Source organism: Lepidochelys kempii, chromosome 3 (assembly GCF_965140265.1).
Source record: "Lepidochelys kempii isolate rLepKem1 chromosome 3, rLepKem1.hap2, whole genome shotgun sequence".
NCBI lineage: Eukaryota > Metazoa > Chordata > Testudines > Cheloniidae > Lepidochelys > Lepidochelys kempii.
The window spans coordinates 150,669,843-150,686,004 of record NC_133258.1 but is presented as its reverse complement, the minus strand read 5'-3'; the positions used below and the strand labels follow the sequence as shown (position 1 = coordinate 150,686,004).

At 43.3% G+C, this 16,162-nt stretch overlaps 1 protein-coding gene across 1 annotated transcript in view; it reads right to left on the bottom strand.

Moving 5' to 3' along the window:
• DNAH8 (dynein axonemal heavy chain 8) overlaps window positions 1–16,162 on the bottom strand; it is a 577,606-nt gene that overhangs the window by 140,255 nt on the left and 421,189 nt on the right. The window contains exons 56-57 of the mRNA XM_073338555.1: window positions 12,585–12,707; window positions 10,683–10,896 (exon numbers count right to left, since the gene is read on the bottom strand). Coding sequence (XP_073194656.1) covers window positions 10,683–10,896; window positions 12,585–12,707 — 337 coding nt within the window. The remainder of the gene's footprint in view (window positions 1–10,682; window positions 10,897–12,584; window positions 12,708–16,162) is intronic.

Sequence of the window (16,162 nt, the reverse complement as noted above, 5' to 3'; positions counted from 1 at the left end):
TCAGATGAAAATCTAAAACAACCTTTGGTTAAAATTTAGGGTTAAGCTTCAGGGTCACTTTGTCTTCAAGGAGCACCATGTCAAGTGGACCATCCATGAGGACCTGAATCTCCCCTACCCTTTGAGCTGATGTTATAGCTACAAAAGGCCCTTTTCATGGATAGACAGTATAGACAGCAAATTGTTCTGCTGAGACTGCATTAAGGTCCCCTGAAGGAGAGGGCCCCTGGACTGCGGAAAATGTACGAATAAGATCCTTGAGAAATCTAAGCAATTATAGGGTGATAAAATATGGTGGAGGACAGTGACTGGGTATTGTTGCTAAATATATACGTATGGAGCTGATGGATAGCCCTAAATGCTTTAGTGATAGCAGACAGCCCAGAATAGTAGGTACGGGGCTTCTAAGGGAGGTAAGTGGCATTATAGAGCCAAAGAGAGAATCTCTTCCATTTGGCTGAATAGGTCAGTCTAGCTGAGTCCTTTCTGCTGTGTATCAGTATCATGGATATCAGCAGGAGCAGCTTCTTTTGACAGTAATTGATCAGCCCATATCTATGTTGTCAGATGCAGTGATGCTGGGTTTGGGTGAAGGATCTGACCTTTGTTCTGGAAGATCAGATCATATCAAGTAAGACAGGTAATGTTATCAGAGGGTGAGTTGACAGGTTAATTAGCTGTCTGGACCAAGCTGGGGCTAGCACAATCACTACTGCTGAGTCCTGCTGAGTACCCTAAGTATTAACAGGGATGGTAGATAAGAAATTGGTGGATAAACAGAGACCATGAGACAAGCAAAGCATCCAACAGGAAGCCTGGATTCAGGTCTTCCTTTGAACAGCATGTTTGGCATTTCTTGTTCCAATCTGAAGCAAACAGGTCAACTGTCAGGTATCCCCACCTGCAAAGCTGCTCAGTAGGATGGTGTCTTTGACAGTCCATTTGCAGTCATTTGCAAATTGCCTGCTGAGCTGGTCCATTATGACATTCTGCAAGCCTGGTAGTTGCAGAGCTACTTGTGTGATTCGGTGACGAATGCACTAGTTCCAGAGATGAACAACTTCTTGGCAAAGTGTGTATGTGTGGGTGGGTGTGGGGGGGAGGAAGGAAGGAATGTGCTCTTCCCTGTCTGTTGACATAAAACATTGTTTTGTGTTGTCTGTCATTATCTGGACTTTTAGTCAATGTACCATGGGAAGAAATGTTGTGCACACTAGACAAATAGCTCTAAGTTACAGAAATTTTATTTGAAGGTGAGTATCTGCAGGAGTCCAGAACTCTTGTGTCTGTGAGGAGTCTAGGTGAACTTCCCACCCAAGTATGGAGGCAGCTGTGACCAGTTTCTTGGTAGGGAGGGAGGAGAAAACAGTACTCCTTGCATACCTGGAAAGGGTCCTTCCACCAGTTTAATGATACAAGACTTTTTGAGGAACCTGAACCCTCATGTGCATGTGATGTCTATTGGGTAGATACACAGATTTCAACCACCCTTGCATGGAATGTAGGTGATGTCTAGCATGCTGTATAATGTACGCTTAAGAGGCCACATGAACCAGGTGTCTAAGGCATACACTTACAGACATTTGTGGGTAAGCCTACAGCTGGCTGATGAGATCTAGTATGGTCTTGAGTCTTCCCTATGGCAGATAAACTCAGCTGATGTGGAATCCACCAGCACTACCTCAATCAACTCTCTTTTCTGGGTCAACAGCAATAATGACCTTTTTTTGTTTTTCCTGAGACCCAGTGTGGTGAAAAGATGTAGGATTTTGTGAATGGAACATTCACTTCCTTGAACACGGCAATCATGGAGGTCTGGGTATATCTGACTCCCTTAGGTCCTTATATAGGCCACCATGACTGCCATGCACTTGGCAAATTCTCTGGTATGTACAGCTGAAAGACCAAAGGGCAGAAGTCAATACTGGTGGTGGGAAGTTCCCACTTAGAATCTCAAGTATTTTCTGTGTGCTGAGTGAATGGATAGGTGAAAGTATGTTTCTTAGAAACTGAGAACCACAAACCAGTCTAAGAAATCTAAGGATACTGAGCCTAGGGTTACCCTCCTGAATTAAAAATGGTAGATGAACTTGCTGATAAACCTCAAATCAAGGATTGGATACCAGCTCCCCTTCTTCTTCAGGATAAGAAAGTAATGTGAGTAAAATACTTTCCCTCTGAACTGCAGAGGCAGGTCTTCCAGTGTGATGAGATTTAGAAGGGAGATGTTTCTTACTTTAATAATATCTCATGAGAGGGCCCTCAAAGAGGCTAGGAAAGGGGGGAAGGAGATAGGAAGAGACTGAAATTGAATAGAATCCCCACACTGATCACCCCTAAAACACAACTGTCTAAGGTAATTCAATTCCAGGCTTTCTAAAAATTCAAAAGCTGGTGTCAAAAAAATAGAGGGAAGGGTATAGATACTCAAAAGTCTCCGCATGGCTCTTGAAGTTGGCATCAAACTTACTGCTTTGAGGTGGACATGGGATGTGCAGCTGCAGAGGAAGAGACAGAGGGCCTTCTATTTCTTCCCCAATGGCTTTGATGATTTTAGTGGTTTGTAATAATAGGTCTTTATCTAGAGTAACTTTGTGACCTGGCTGCTTTCTACGGGCTGGCATGTAAACTGCCAGGAACTGAGAGTGGCTCTCAAATCACGCAGAGAGTGCAGGTCTTCATTGGTTCTAGCGTTGGACTGGTAACAACTTTTTAATAGGAAGTCCTCACTTATCTCAAGCTCCTTTGGTATGCCTGAAAATTGTAACCATGAAATCTTGAACATGGCGATGGATGTAGCCATTGATTGTACTACAGTGGCCAACATATCTAATGCTATGTAGTGATGTATGAGTCACCAATTGTCCCTCAGTTACAAAGATTTCAGTTTCTCCCTATTTTATTGAGGGAGTTTTTAAATAAATTCTGATAGTTTGTCCCTATTAAGACAATCAAACTTTTCTAGGAGCTCATGGTAATTTGCAATATGAATTTGCAGATTTGATGAGTATTTTTTCTTGCTAAATACATTTTTTTTCAAATCATTATCTTTTGGAGTTGTTTTTGGGCATCCCTGCTGTCATGACCTTTCTTGCATTGATGCTACTATCACAGATCAAGAAAAAAACAGTTACTCACCTCTCGTAACTGTTGTTCTTCGAGATGTGTTGTTCATGTCCATTCCAGTCAGGTGTGTGCATGCGCATGTGCCTGTTGGCTGGAATATTTTTCCCTTAGCAGCATCTATTCGGTCGGCCTGGGCACCCCCTAGAGTTGCGCCCTCATGGTGCCTAATATATAGCCTTGCCGACCTGCCAACTCTTCGGTTCCTTCTTCATAGCTACTCCAACAGAGGGGTAGGAGGGTGGGTATTGGAATGGACATGAACAACACATCTCGAAGAACAACAGTTACGAGAGGTGAGTAACCGTTTTTTCTTCTTCGAGTGCTTGTTCATGTCGATTCCAATCAGGTGACTCCCAAGCAAATTCAGGAGGTGGGGTCAGAGCTGTCCACTGATTGGAGTACTGCTCTACCAAAGGCCACATCATTTCTGGCCTGTCTAGCAATCGCATAATGCACAGCGAAAGTGTGTATTGATGACCAAGTCACCTGCCCTGTAGATTTCCTGGGTGGGGACTTGAACCAGGAAAGCTGTTGATGAAGCTTGCTCTCTTTTAGAGTGCACCGTTATTGGGGGCGCTGGGATACTTGCTAGATTGTAGCACTCAGTAATGCAGGTCACAATCCATGATGAAATGCGCTGTGTCAAAACAGGCTGACCTTTCATCCTGTCCGCTACTGTGACAAAGAGCTGTACCGACTTCCTGAATGGTTTTGTCCTCTTGATGTAAAAGGCCAGCATTCTGCGGACGTCGAGAGTGTGGAGCTTCTGCTCCCTGCTACTTGCATGAGGTTTGGGGTAGAAAACTGGGAGGAAAATGTCCTGGTTTATGTGGAACTGCGACACAACCTTCGGGAGGAAAGCCAGATGGGGGTCTGAGCTGAATCTTGTCCTTAAAAAATATGGTGTAGGGCGGCTCCAATGTTAGAGCCCTGAGCTCAGACACCCTCTGGGCTGAAGTTATCACCACCAGGAACGCGACCTTGTAGGAAAGGTAGAGCAGGGAGCATGTTGCTAGAGGCTCAAAGGGGTGCCCCATGAGCCCAGAGAGGACCAAGTTGAGGTCCCAAGCAGGAACCGGTTGGCGGACAGGTGGGTACAACCTGTCGAGGCCCTTCAGGAAGCGGGTGACCAGGGGGTTAGCTAAAACTGAGCGGCCCTGTACCCCCAGATGGAAAGCCGAGATGGCAGCCAGGTGCACTCTTATAGAAGACAAGGAGAGACCTTCTTGCTTCAAGTGGAAAAGATAATCCAAAATCTGGGGCACTGGGGCTAACGCTGAGCTGACCAGACTGAAAATATCTTCCACTTGGCCAGGTATGTGGAATTGTCCTGGCGGTTCTGCTGCTGGAACCTTTGAGGAGGTTGTGCCAGGGTTGACGACGGGACCAGAGGCAAAGGCGTTGGGACTGTAGGCGCCAGGGGCAGATGCGTAGTGGAAGGCGGTACAAAAGTGGTGGAGGCCACTGAAGATGCCACTGACTGAGGGCCCTGGGTTCCTCCCTGGCTCAGGTGATAAGACCAGGGGGTCCAGAAGGGCCACTGAGGCGGATTCTACCACTGCGGAGGCCACGCATGATGTTCCCTTCTGTCTCTGCCCGACCTCTCTCTACGGCTTCTGCTCCTACTCGAGCGATAGGAGTTGGGCTCTGACTCTGAGGTCTCAGACACAAGACCACGGCGGAGCTGATCTTTGATGCCTCAAACGTCAAGAACTCGGGGAGCAGGAAGGCTCTCTGTCGGAGCGAGTAGGCACCGATGGACAAGGCGAAGGTGTGCGCCTCGACATCATAGCTGGCTTCCCTTTAGAGTGCACCAGAGGACGCGGCTCCGTCAGCACTGAGGGTTCCTCCTTGGCAGGCGAGAATGGTGCTGTTAGGTGGAGGAGGTCTCGAGCAGCCTGGTAGGCTTCCGGCATGGACAGGAGCTGCAGCTGCTGCGTAGGTACCAGTGATCGAGGTGGGGCCAGACTTGACTGCTGCAGCTTGGCAGCAGTCGACACGGCCCCGGAAGGAGATGTCGAGGAGTGGCCCACCTGGGGTCACACATCTCGAGGCTTAGCTGGAGGAGAATGGTTGCTGGCTTTTTCTTCTTTTGAGGCACCGGCAAGTGGGAGCAGAAAGGCCCCATGACGGGTCCTGTGAGGAACCATGGTGGTGCTGGGTGTCCGTGGAGGAGTCCTTCCTTGGTGCTGAACTCGCCGACAGCACCAGGGCACTCTGCGTCAGGGACGACACTGTAGGGGTCAGGTCTTTCCAGCCCGGGTCGGAGTGGGGGCATAGGACTGCCTCCATGAGGATCACCTTCAGCTGCTGTTCCCTTTCTTTAAGTGTTCTCGGGCAGAACTTGTAGCAGACCTTACAACGATCTTTCTGATGGGTCTCCCGCAGGCACCGAAGACACGACGAGTGCAGGTCACTTTTCGGCATGTGCTTGGCGCAGGCCATGCAGTTCTTGAAGCCCGGGGACCGCAACACGCCACGGCGCTGGGGCCGGAGTGGGGGAAAACCCCCAACAACACTATACTACACTAAACTATTAACAGGAACACTACTGATAACTAACTATATACAATGGAAGAGAGAGGAAACTTGCTGAGCAAGAGCCAAGGGAAGTTCTAGCCACCATCACTGGCGGCAAGAAGGAACTGAAGGGGTGGAGGGTTGGCAGGGCTATATATTAGGTGCCATGAGGGCGTGACTCCAGGGGGCTCCCAGGCCAACCCGACAGATGCTGCTAAGGGAAAAATCTTCCGGCCAATGTGCATATGCACATGCACACACCTGACTGGAATCGACATGAACAAGCACTCGAAGAAGAACTGGTGCACATAAAAATATTCATACCAAACTTAAGGGACTTGATGAGCCCGTCTGCCTTTGTAGAGATAGGTGTCACAGATGACAGGGTCTGCCATATATTTCTTATTGCTTCTAATAGCCCCTCATTAATTCACATGGGTAATATTTGGGGCATAGAAAAGCGTAGAAGGTCTAGACGCTTATGTGATTTCCCTTGCACTACCTCCACAGGCATTTCTAATGTATCTGCCATTTGATGCAAAAGTTCCTGAAACATTTTGAAAACACCAAGTTGAATGGAAGAAGGGGACATTACTGCCTCGTCTAGTGAGGAAGAGGGGATGGCTACTGATATCAGGTATTGCTCCATTTGCAGGTGTTCTTTCTCACTTTTTTGGTCTTTCTGATATACAGTGAGAGTCTGTGCCACCTGTTCCTCTTAAGCAACTGTATGAATTTTGAAAGGAGGAGAGATTTAACCCTAGAGAGAGCTGTAGAGGTAGAACTCTTCACTGGTTGCATCCCTCCAGAGGCCCAATAGGGCCAAGATTGCACATTATAGGGGTGAGGGACTTGGGGCCATGGGGTGAATCCCAGGGTAGGTGTTCTTTCCTAGAGTCCATAGGTCTCTATGCTGACAGTGACAGCTCCTAGATTCCAATCAGACTAGCATGGTAATATGAATGGGAATGAGGAGAGTGGTGGGGGATACCTCCCTACTACAATTCAGAAGGGGAGGAAGAGTAAGAGCACTCCTTCTCTGATGGTGGGGCAACCCTAACCAGAGTCCTGGAGTAAGCTTGAATCTCTCCCACCACCAGAACTGGAGAGGTGACCAGTATCGTAATAGTTCTGGTTACTTGTGCCATATAGGACACTCTCACAGGTGGGGATAATAATAGTGACTCAGGTTGTCCAGTCACTGTAAGATCACTGGGTACCAAAAAAAAGTCAATGCTCAGAAAGTTGGTGCTGAAAACATCTGTACCACAGCAGTAAGTACCAGAATCATGGCACTGTGTGTTCATACCAAGAGATTGGTAACAGCTAAGTGCAGACCTCTTCCTGAGACACTACCATACATGTTTGGTGACTGGGTTTTATCAGGGTATCAGAGGGACCTGATTTGGGCCATGAAACACCATTTGGCTGAGTAGCCCAAGGAGATCTCTGGCTCCTTTTACTGGATCCCAGGAAAGGTGACCTAGGCCTGTGCTCACTCTGGGAATGATGTTCCATCCTACCCTTTTCAGATGACTGGGTGAAGGAGAACATAGCTGTGCTGCCAGTCTCAGTGAATGACTGTTTCTTTGATTGAGCCAAGGAGCCTGGAGTTGAGCTGCAATTCACAGAAGTACTAGCCAAGGAAGCCTGTTCAGGCCCAGTAGGCTCTTTTTTCTCTGATTCTGAGGAGGATCTCATTGAGCACTCCAGAAGAAAAAGTATATGATAGGCCTCTCTCACCTTCTACGTTCTCTTGGAGAAGGAGAAACAGAGTGAGCATCTATCAGGGATATGCCCCTCTCCAAGATAAAAATGGCACTTCAAGTCCCATCATTAAGCTAAATAACCGCATCATAGGAGGGAAAATTTTTGAACTTCAGGGACTTCATTTCAATCATAGTGGCTAAATTCCAGTACCAAGGAAGTTCCTAGCCCTCATAAAAAGCTTTTTTATATATGTATGTATAGCAAACAGGTATAGAAAAGAAAACAATTACACTAATTGCACTAATATCACTATTTACTTATATCTATGTATCGATTGATAGATAGATATACACAAAATCAGTAAAGTCTCAGAGTGCAGAGGAGTGGAATTGTAGGAGTTCCATCTCACAGCCATGTGTGGTAAGAGGGAACTAAGGGAAAGTTGGGTCCATTCCACACTTTATGCGCTCAGGTCGGGGGGGGGGATGCAAGAGCACTCAGAGCACAAGTGCAGCCCCGACGGACACTGCTGTCCAAAAGAATCTGATGTTAGAAGCATGGGGTGCATGCACACACGAAGTGACATTCATGTGGATAATCACTTGAAGAAGAAAAAATAGGTACAAACACAGCAATTAGTCGTGCAAATATTTCTATACATGCCTAACATTAGGCACATGAGTAGTCCTGTTGACCTAAATGGGACTAATCACAAGCTTACAATTATGCCCACAAGTATGTATGTATTATTTACCTTATTTTTAATTCATATATGCAACAGGAAAACCTTAAGTTTCTTTCAAGTGATAATGAACATAAAGGTTGTCATAAAGAAAGAGGAAGATAAGTGATGTTAAGGAGACAGAGTTAATGTTAAAAATAAGATAATATAGGAGCCCACCAAATAAAAGCACAGCAGAAGATAGCAGAGCTGAGGGAGCTGAACTTGCAGGAGTAACTTCCCTGAAGGGTAAAATTTTCCAGAGCCAAGGAAAAAATGGAACTCAGTGTCTCTTTTGTCCTGGCTACTTTCTTTGCCCTAGTGAGCAGTCTTTGTAGTATACATTTTGCTTTGTTGAGCACAGAAATAGAATGACTGTAATACCCCAATAAAGTGTCTAGCAATAGCCTTGCTAACATCACTGGTCCTGATTCTTGGATCCAACTGAACTAAGTTTGGCCCATGACCCACAGAGTAGGAGTGTAGTGTGCAAAGCTGGCTTTATACTACCTTTGCAGCACCCCAGCTCTGGGGCCCATTCAATCCTAACTTAATCAGTGCAACTTCAGGACTGTTCTAACCTATGCCCATTTATCTATGGCCTCAATGGGCTGTTCAAGCAGCCAAAACCAGCTGAAGTATAGAAACACTCCAGCTGCAAACCCTCTACCCCCAGCCATGCCCCTATGCTGGAGGTAGCACAGTGTTGAAGTGCAGAGCCAATGCACCTGCATTCAGAGAGTCCCCCTAGGCTGGAGGATTTCCCAAGTAGCCTGTTAAGCTGGCCTTATGTTCCCTTTGCATCCTAAGAAAAGTTGGGTCTACTGTTTTTTTTTCTACTATTCATGTGAATTAGTAGGGATTTATGGGGGCAGAAGGAAAGATGAAAATCATGACTGTTTGCAAGTCTATTTTCAATAAACAGATTTTGAAAAGTATAATATAGAATCCTTCTTGTTAACATGCAATTTTCATTTTTGTAATTCTAAATTCTATTCTGAGATCTGAAATTTATTCTGTATCCTACCCAAACAAATTCCACAAATGACACAACCAGATCATACCTGCCAAATCCAGACAGCTATGAAAAGGGACGCTTGGTGAGAATAATAGGTACAGAACCTCTAACTCAGCTGAAGACATTTGACTGGGAGAGAAATTGGAAAGGAAAAGAGTGGAAAAAGGACAGATAATTTGCTAAAAGACAAAGGCATTGCTCAACTTAAAAATGATATGCTCAGATGTAAATAGAATTATGAGTTAGTGAATTAAAAACTTTAACAATTAAAATCCTGGGTTCAAATTTAATTATTTAGATTAACTTAAAAGGCTGTTTACCTGCAAAGTCCTGAGTTCAGGGTTCTCTATTTTTTAATTATTTATTTTTTCAATGAGACTAATTGCAAAGTAAGGTGTGACTCAAAATAAGCATAAATGGCAGAATCTAGCCCATAATAAATAGTTTAAAACAGTGGCTCTCATCCTTTCCAGACTACTGTATCCCTTTCAGGAGTCTGATTTGTCTTGCATACCCCCAAGTTTCACCCCACTTAAAAACTACTTGCTTACAAAAATCAGACATAAAAATACAAAAGTGTCACAGCACACTAAGACTGAGAAATGGCGTACTTACTCATTTTTACCATATAACTGTAAAATAAATTGATTGGATTATAAATATTGTACTTACATTTCAGTGTATAGTATATAGAGAAGTATAAACAAGTTGTCTGTATGAAATTTTAGTTTCTTTGCTATTGCTTTTTACATAGCCTATTGTAAACTAGGCAAATATCAAGATGAGTTGACATACACCCTGGAAGACCTCTGTGTACCCTCAGCGGTATGTGTACCCCTGGTTGAGAACCACTGGTTTAAAAAACCAAAGAGTAAATTGCATCTCGAATCCTCCTGCATAGGTGGCTGCGTGGAACACCAGCAAGAACTTAATTCCTTGTGATGCTCCTCGCACAGGGGGTAATCCATCCAGTGCACTGGGAGCTAAGATGCCTGTTGTGAACAGCACCAGTGCAGGGAGCTATGCTCCTTACATGGCTTTTGATGTTAGCAATATCATCAACTATTTTAGAGGAAATTATATTGGTCATGTATTGTGAGGTCAGAGAGGAAAGCATTAATTAACTGTTAACTTTTCTTAACATATGTTTGTTCGTAATTCAGAAGCCTACACATATATTTTGTTAGGGTGGAACTCACCTAATTTCAGAGGGCCTACACCAGGTCTTCACCAGGGACTTAAGAAGTGAACTGGAGCTTGAATGGGCCCTTTCCAATATGACAAATTTCACTCTAACTGATTTGGGAACGGAAAACTTTTAAAAAGATTTATTGTGTATTTAAAATTAGAAGTAGTATTTAATTCACCTTTAAGTCACAAATCAAATGAATCTGACTGTCTCATTCTAATGCAAGGCCCAATTCTCCTCCCACTTGCACAATTTTATACTAATACAACTCCAATTACTTCATTGGAGTTACTCCTGATCTAAATTCATGTAAGAGGACAATCAGGACACAAGTTTATAAATTTTACATGTATTAGTCTACAGTAAAATAAATCAAAATAACTAAAAAATATGAATACCAAAAATTTTGTCTATGGATGCATTCGATGGTAGTGTGCAATTAAACACAGTAAACTGCCTTTTTAAACGCTGTGGGATATCATTACGGCCTCCTCCAGGGTGTATCATAGCTGCTACTAACTGTACATCAACAATTGTAGTGAAGTCTCCAGGTTTATCTAAACTGTACATTCCTTCCATTTCCATCATCTGACGAACTATTTCATTGGTTACCTACAAGATTATAAAACAAATATTAATTACCATTTCAAAAGAAGAAAATGGAAATATGCTCATCTTCTAATTTTCTTTCTTCTTGCAATCTCTCCTCTACTCCTCAGAGAAATTTGTTTTTATCTTAGTCTAGATACAGACCACAGCACCTCCTACATGGCAAACCACCAGAAATTTTTTTTCAGAGCTTTAAGATATTACTAAATGTAATAAAAACACTGTCTTACTCACTTTGACCAAATAAAGAAGTATTATCTTGTGGTTAAGGCACTGAACTGGTACTCAGAGAAGATGATGAAGTGAGCTGTAGCTCACGAAAGCTCATGCTCAAATAAATTGGTTAGTCTCTAAGGTTCCACAAGTACTCCTTTTCTTTTTGCGAATACAGACTAACACGGTTGTTACTCTGAAACCTGTCAGAGAAGATGGGTTCAGTTCCTAACTCTGCAGCAGACTTCTGTGTGGCCTTGGGCAAATCACTTAATTTCTCAATGGCTCAGTTTCTCATTTTGAAAAATGGGGAAAATACTGCTATTTGCTTTCTCCCAACCTTTCTCTATCTTGTCTATTTAGATTATAAGCTTTTTGGGAAAAGACAGCTTCTAAATATATGAATGTACTGTGCTTAGCAAGTGGATCCAGTCTTGTCTGGAGACCTAAGCTCTACCATAATACAAACAATAAGGTTAAAATTAGCTACATATACTGCCCATGAAATATCTTCATGCTAATATTTATATCAGTTGGTCTTCCCATTTGTTGGGATGTTCTGGTGAAAAGATTAATAGAAGGAAATTATTAGATGAGTATATTTAGTATTCCCCAGCATAATTTCTCCATTAATCATTGATGAGGAAATGTATCCATCCAATAGGTTACTGGTGACCTTGGGAAGTGAGTGTGTCCTAAATCCCCTCAGGAGCTGAGTTTCCTAACACCTATATGTTTCCACAAGGCAATATCTTACGTATCTGGTTATGGAAACTTCCATGACTTCTTTCCTTTGCTTTTAGGGTGCCAAGAGACATACTAGGCTGTGGGTCTTTCTTATGTGTGTGTTCAAGGAAAACAGATTAATTGTGCTCTTTGCACATCTGTGTCATGCCATCTGTTTTCTGTGGTGTGAACTGGCTTTGGATAAGCACAGTAGAATGAGGAGAGTACAATATCTAGGGAAAAGTGGAATGGAATATTCTTATTTTAAATAACTCTAGGAGCAATACTAAGAACTACTTTGTCTGTGTACAAGATACCATATGGCTTTCCCACAAATAATACAGAACTTTTTTGCAGAAATGTATGGTTTACTAAAACTGACTGGTCCTGTCAATTTAATGTCAGGCTGAACATTTGAATAACATGCTGTTTTGGGGATTATACTGCTTTCATTAGAGCTTTTAAAAATATGACAAAGTTAAGGATAATATATGAAATATGACTCCTAAGTCCAAGATATATCTTCAGAATATCTATTCTACTCCCTGATGTTTATTTAATAATTACACCATAATCATATGACTTTTCTATGATTTACAGTTTAATAAAAACACTGCATTGTAAAAAGGAGTCAAATGTTTACTGTATATGAGAAAAAATCTGACTTATAAAATCTGAGATTCAAATATTTTTGTTAAATACTACAAAATATATTTTAGTCATATCTTCTTATATGAAGTTTTCTTCTATACCTGATCTCCCCATTCATTAATTATTGGCATATTAATGTCATCAATAAACACGGTCATTCTTCTCCCGCCTGGTGGTCCATAAGTACTTCCCATGCGTTTGTCCACATAACTCTCTATTGTCCTCTGAAGAAAAAAGAAAAAGTTTGAATTTAGTATCTACAATACCAGCATATTTTTTAAACATTTTATATTTATATTTGGAAAGGGTTTTTTTAAAATGTACTGCGTGTTGCCTGAGATAATGGAAAATTTCTTATCTGAGAATTTTCTTTTTGTCAGCAGTTTCTTGTCTCATTCTTCGCAAATAGGCTGTCTCTCTCCCTCATGGAACTCAAAGGTAGTCTGGAATTATTCCTGGAAGATTCAGGACTAAAACCCCATTACCTCATGCCACCAGAAGAATTTTTCCAAAGACGTAAAAAGACTCCTAACAACTGATTATTAGCATTAAGATGATAATCTCAAATTATATTAATGAACCTTAAGGTGTGTTGAGGTCTCCCTTTAGAGAAAAAAACAATTAGTTTTGAATTGTATTTTGGTCATTTAACAAACTACTAGGGTGGTAGATTGAGGAGAGGAATTGCTAACAAAAAGAAAATGATCAACTAAGACATTTTCAGTTCTGGTGCACAGCTTCTCCTCTCAAAATTCACTAATGGGCAATAAAGAGTAAGGAATCACTAAAGCAAGATGAGAAAGAATAAACTAGAATTTCAATTATAAATTACAGTGGAATAATAAGCCAAAGAGGAGGTTACTCACCTTGTGCAGTAACTGATGTTTTTTAAGATGAGTGTCCCTGTGGGTGCTCCACTCCACTCCCTGTGCCTTCGCTCTGAGAGTTTTACAGCAGTGCCCATACGGGCCGCGCATGCACAGTGTCTGCCCAATGTGCTGCTGGTGCCTCAATAGTGTGTGTGCATCCTGGACTCCTCAGTTCCTTCTCTACAACAGAGCCTACTCCAAACTCCGAAGTAGAGGGGAGGAGGGTGGGTAGTGGAGCACACACAGGGACACTCATCTCGAAGAACACCAGTTACTGCACAAGGCGAGTAACCTCCTCTTCTTCTTTGAGAGATGTCCCTGTGGGTGTTCCACTCCAGGTGACTTAAAGGCAGCATTTCTGAGGATGGTAGGGACTTGGGATCTGGTAAAAAAGCCATTGACAGCACAGCTCATCCCACCTGAGTGTCCATCAGGGGTCCCTGTGTGAGAGCGTAATTTTTGGCAAAGGTGTGCTCTGAAGCCCAAGTGGCAGCCTTGCAGAAAAGGGCAACAAAAATTATTAGGGATATGGAGTGACTTCCATATGAGGAGAGATGAATAAGCCTGGGACTTTTCAGCTTGGAAAAAAGACGACTAAGGAGGGATATGGTCTATAAAATCATGACTGGTGTGGAGAAAGTAAATAAGGAAGTGTCAGCTACTCCTTCTCATAACACAAGAACTAGGGATCATCAAATGAAATTAATAGGCAGCAGGTTTAAAACAAACAAAAGGAAGTATTTTTTCACACAACACATAGTCAACCTGTGGAACTCCTTGCCAGAGGATGTTGTGAAGGCCAAGACTATAACAGGGTTAAAAAAAGAACTAGATAAATTCATGGGGGATAGGTCCATCAATGGCTATTAGCCAGGATGGTCAGGGATGGTGTCCCTAGCCTCTGTTTGCCAGAAGCTGGGAATAGGAGACAGGGGATGGATAACTTGATGATTACCTGTTCTGTTCATTTCCTCTGGGGCACCTGACATTGGCCACTGTTGGAAGACAGGATACTGGGTTAGATGGGCCTTTGGTCTGACCCATTATGGCCATTCTTATGTTCTTATGTCTGCAAGTGGGATGTTATGCAGAAATGCTATAGAGGATGACACAGATCTAGTAGAGTGTGCCTTGACTGAAGTTGGAGGTTGTATGTGCTTTAATTGGTAGCATAGGTGGATGTAGTCTGATATCCAGTTAGATATTCTTTGGGTGGATATTGATTTGCCCTTAGTGTGTTCTGATATTGAGATAAAAAGTTTAGGGGAAGCTCTCAACCGCTTACTTCTATCCAGATAAAAAGATAACACCCTGCAAACATCAAGGGTGTGCATTGCAGCTTCACAAGGATTCACATGCAGTTTAGGAAAGAAGGTTGGTAGATGAATAGGTTCGTTGAGGTGGAAGGACGAATGCACCGTAGGGAGAAATTTAGGATGAGTTCAAAGCGTGACTTTATCTTTCAAAAAGATAGTGTACAGAGGTTCAGCCATGAGTGCTCCAAGTTCTCCCATGGATGTAATTGCCATTAAAAATGCAGCTTTCATGGATAGGTGCAGTAGGGAGCAGGTTGCTAGTGGTGCAAAAGGTTTGTGCATCAGGGCTTTGAGGACCAAGTGTAAGTCCCCTGGCTGAGTGGGTGGTCTAATGTCCAGATACAGGGTTTGGATGTCCTTGAGGTATCTCTTTGTGATAGGGTGGGCAAAGATCACTGTGTCATCGATTTTTTGGTGAAACACTGTGATTGCTGCTAGATGTATTTTTATTGAGCTAAAGGAAAACCCGGATAATTTAAGTTCTAGAAGACAGTCCAGTATAAGTAAGAGAGGGGCAGAAGCAGGAGAGGTGTGCCTGGTGGAACACCACGTGGTGAACCTAGTCCATTTATGAAGATAGGTAGTATGTGTAGATTGTGTCCTGCTGTGTAACAGCACCGTTCGGACTTGTTGGGAACAATCTTGTTGGGTTCAGTAGAGAACCATTGAGGAGCCATGCCTTGAGGTTGAGCATCGCTATATTGGGCTGGTGTAATTAGCCCCTGCGTTGAGATAATAGGTCCGGAAGGGGAGGGAGCGAGATCAGGGCACAAGCGGACATTGTGTTAGAAATGGGTACCATGCCTGTCTGGACCACGTAGGAGCTATTAGGATGACCGTGGTCCTGTCTGTTCATATCTTCTGTATCACCCTGTGGTATTGGTGGGAATGCATTCAACAAGTTGTCGGTCCATGTGATCATGAACGCGTCCCCCATGGAGTCCTTTCCCAGACCCACTCTGCAGCAGAATCTGGGGCATTTTGTGATGGTCGCAGTTGCAAATAGATCCAGTTGAGGATAACCCAACTGTGGGAGATGCCGTGTAAGATAGTACTGTTTATCTCCCATTCGTGGTCTAGGGGAAAAGATTGACTGAGCTTGTCTGCTGTGGTGTTCTGCTACCCGGACAGGTATGAGGCTGAGATATGTATGTTGTGTTGGAGGCACCAATTCCAAAGTTTCCTAGCCTTTGTGCATAGTGAATGGGATCGAGCTCCCCCTTGTCTGTTTATGTAAAATGTACATGCGATGTTGTCGGTCATCACCTGATTCTTTGTTTCTTGAGGAGTGGGAGAAAGTAGAGACAGGCATTTTGGACAACTCAGAGCTCTAGAAGATTTATATGTAGCATGGTTTTTGTAGAGGACCATAGGCTCTGAGTCGTGTGATGTCCCATGTGTGCCCCCCACCCAGTGAGGGAGGCGTCTGTCATGATTATAAGTGAGGGAGAATCCTGCGAGAACAGGACCCCGGAGCACATGTTGTGTGGTAGA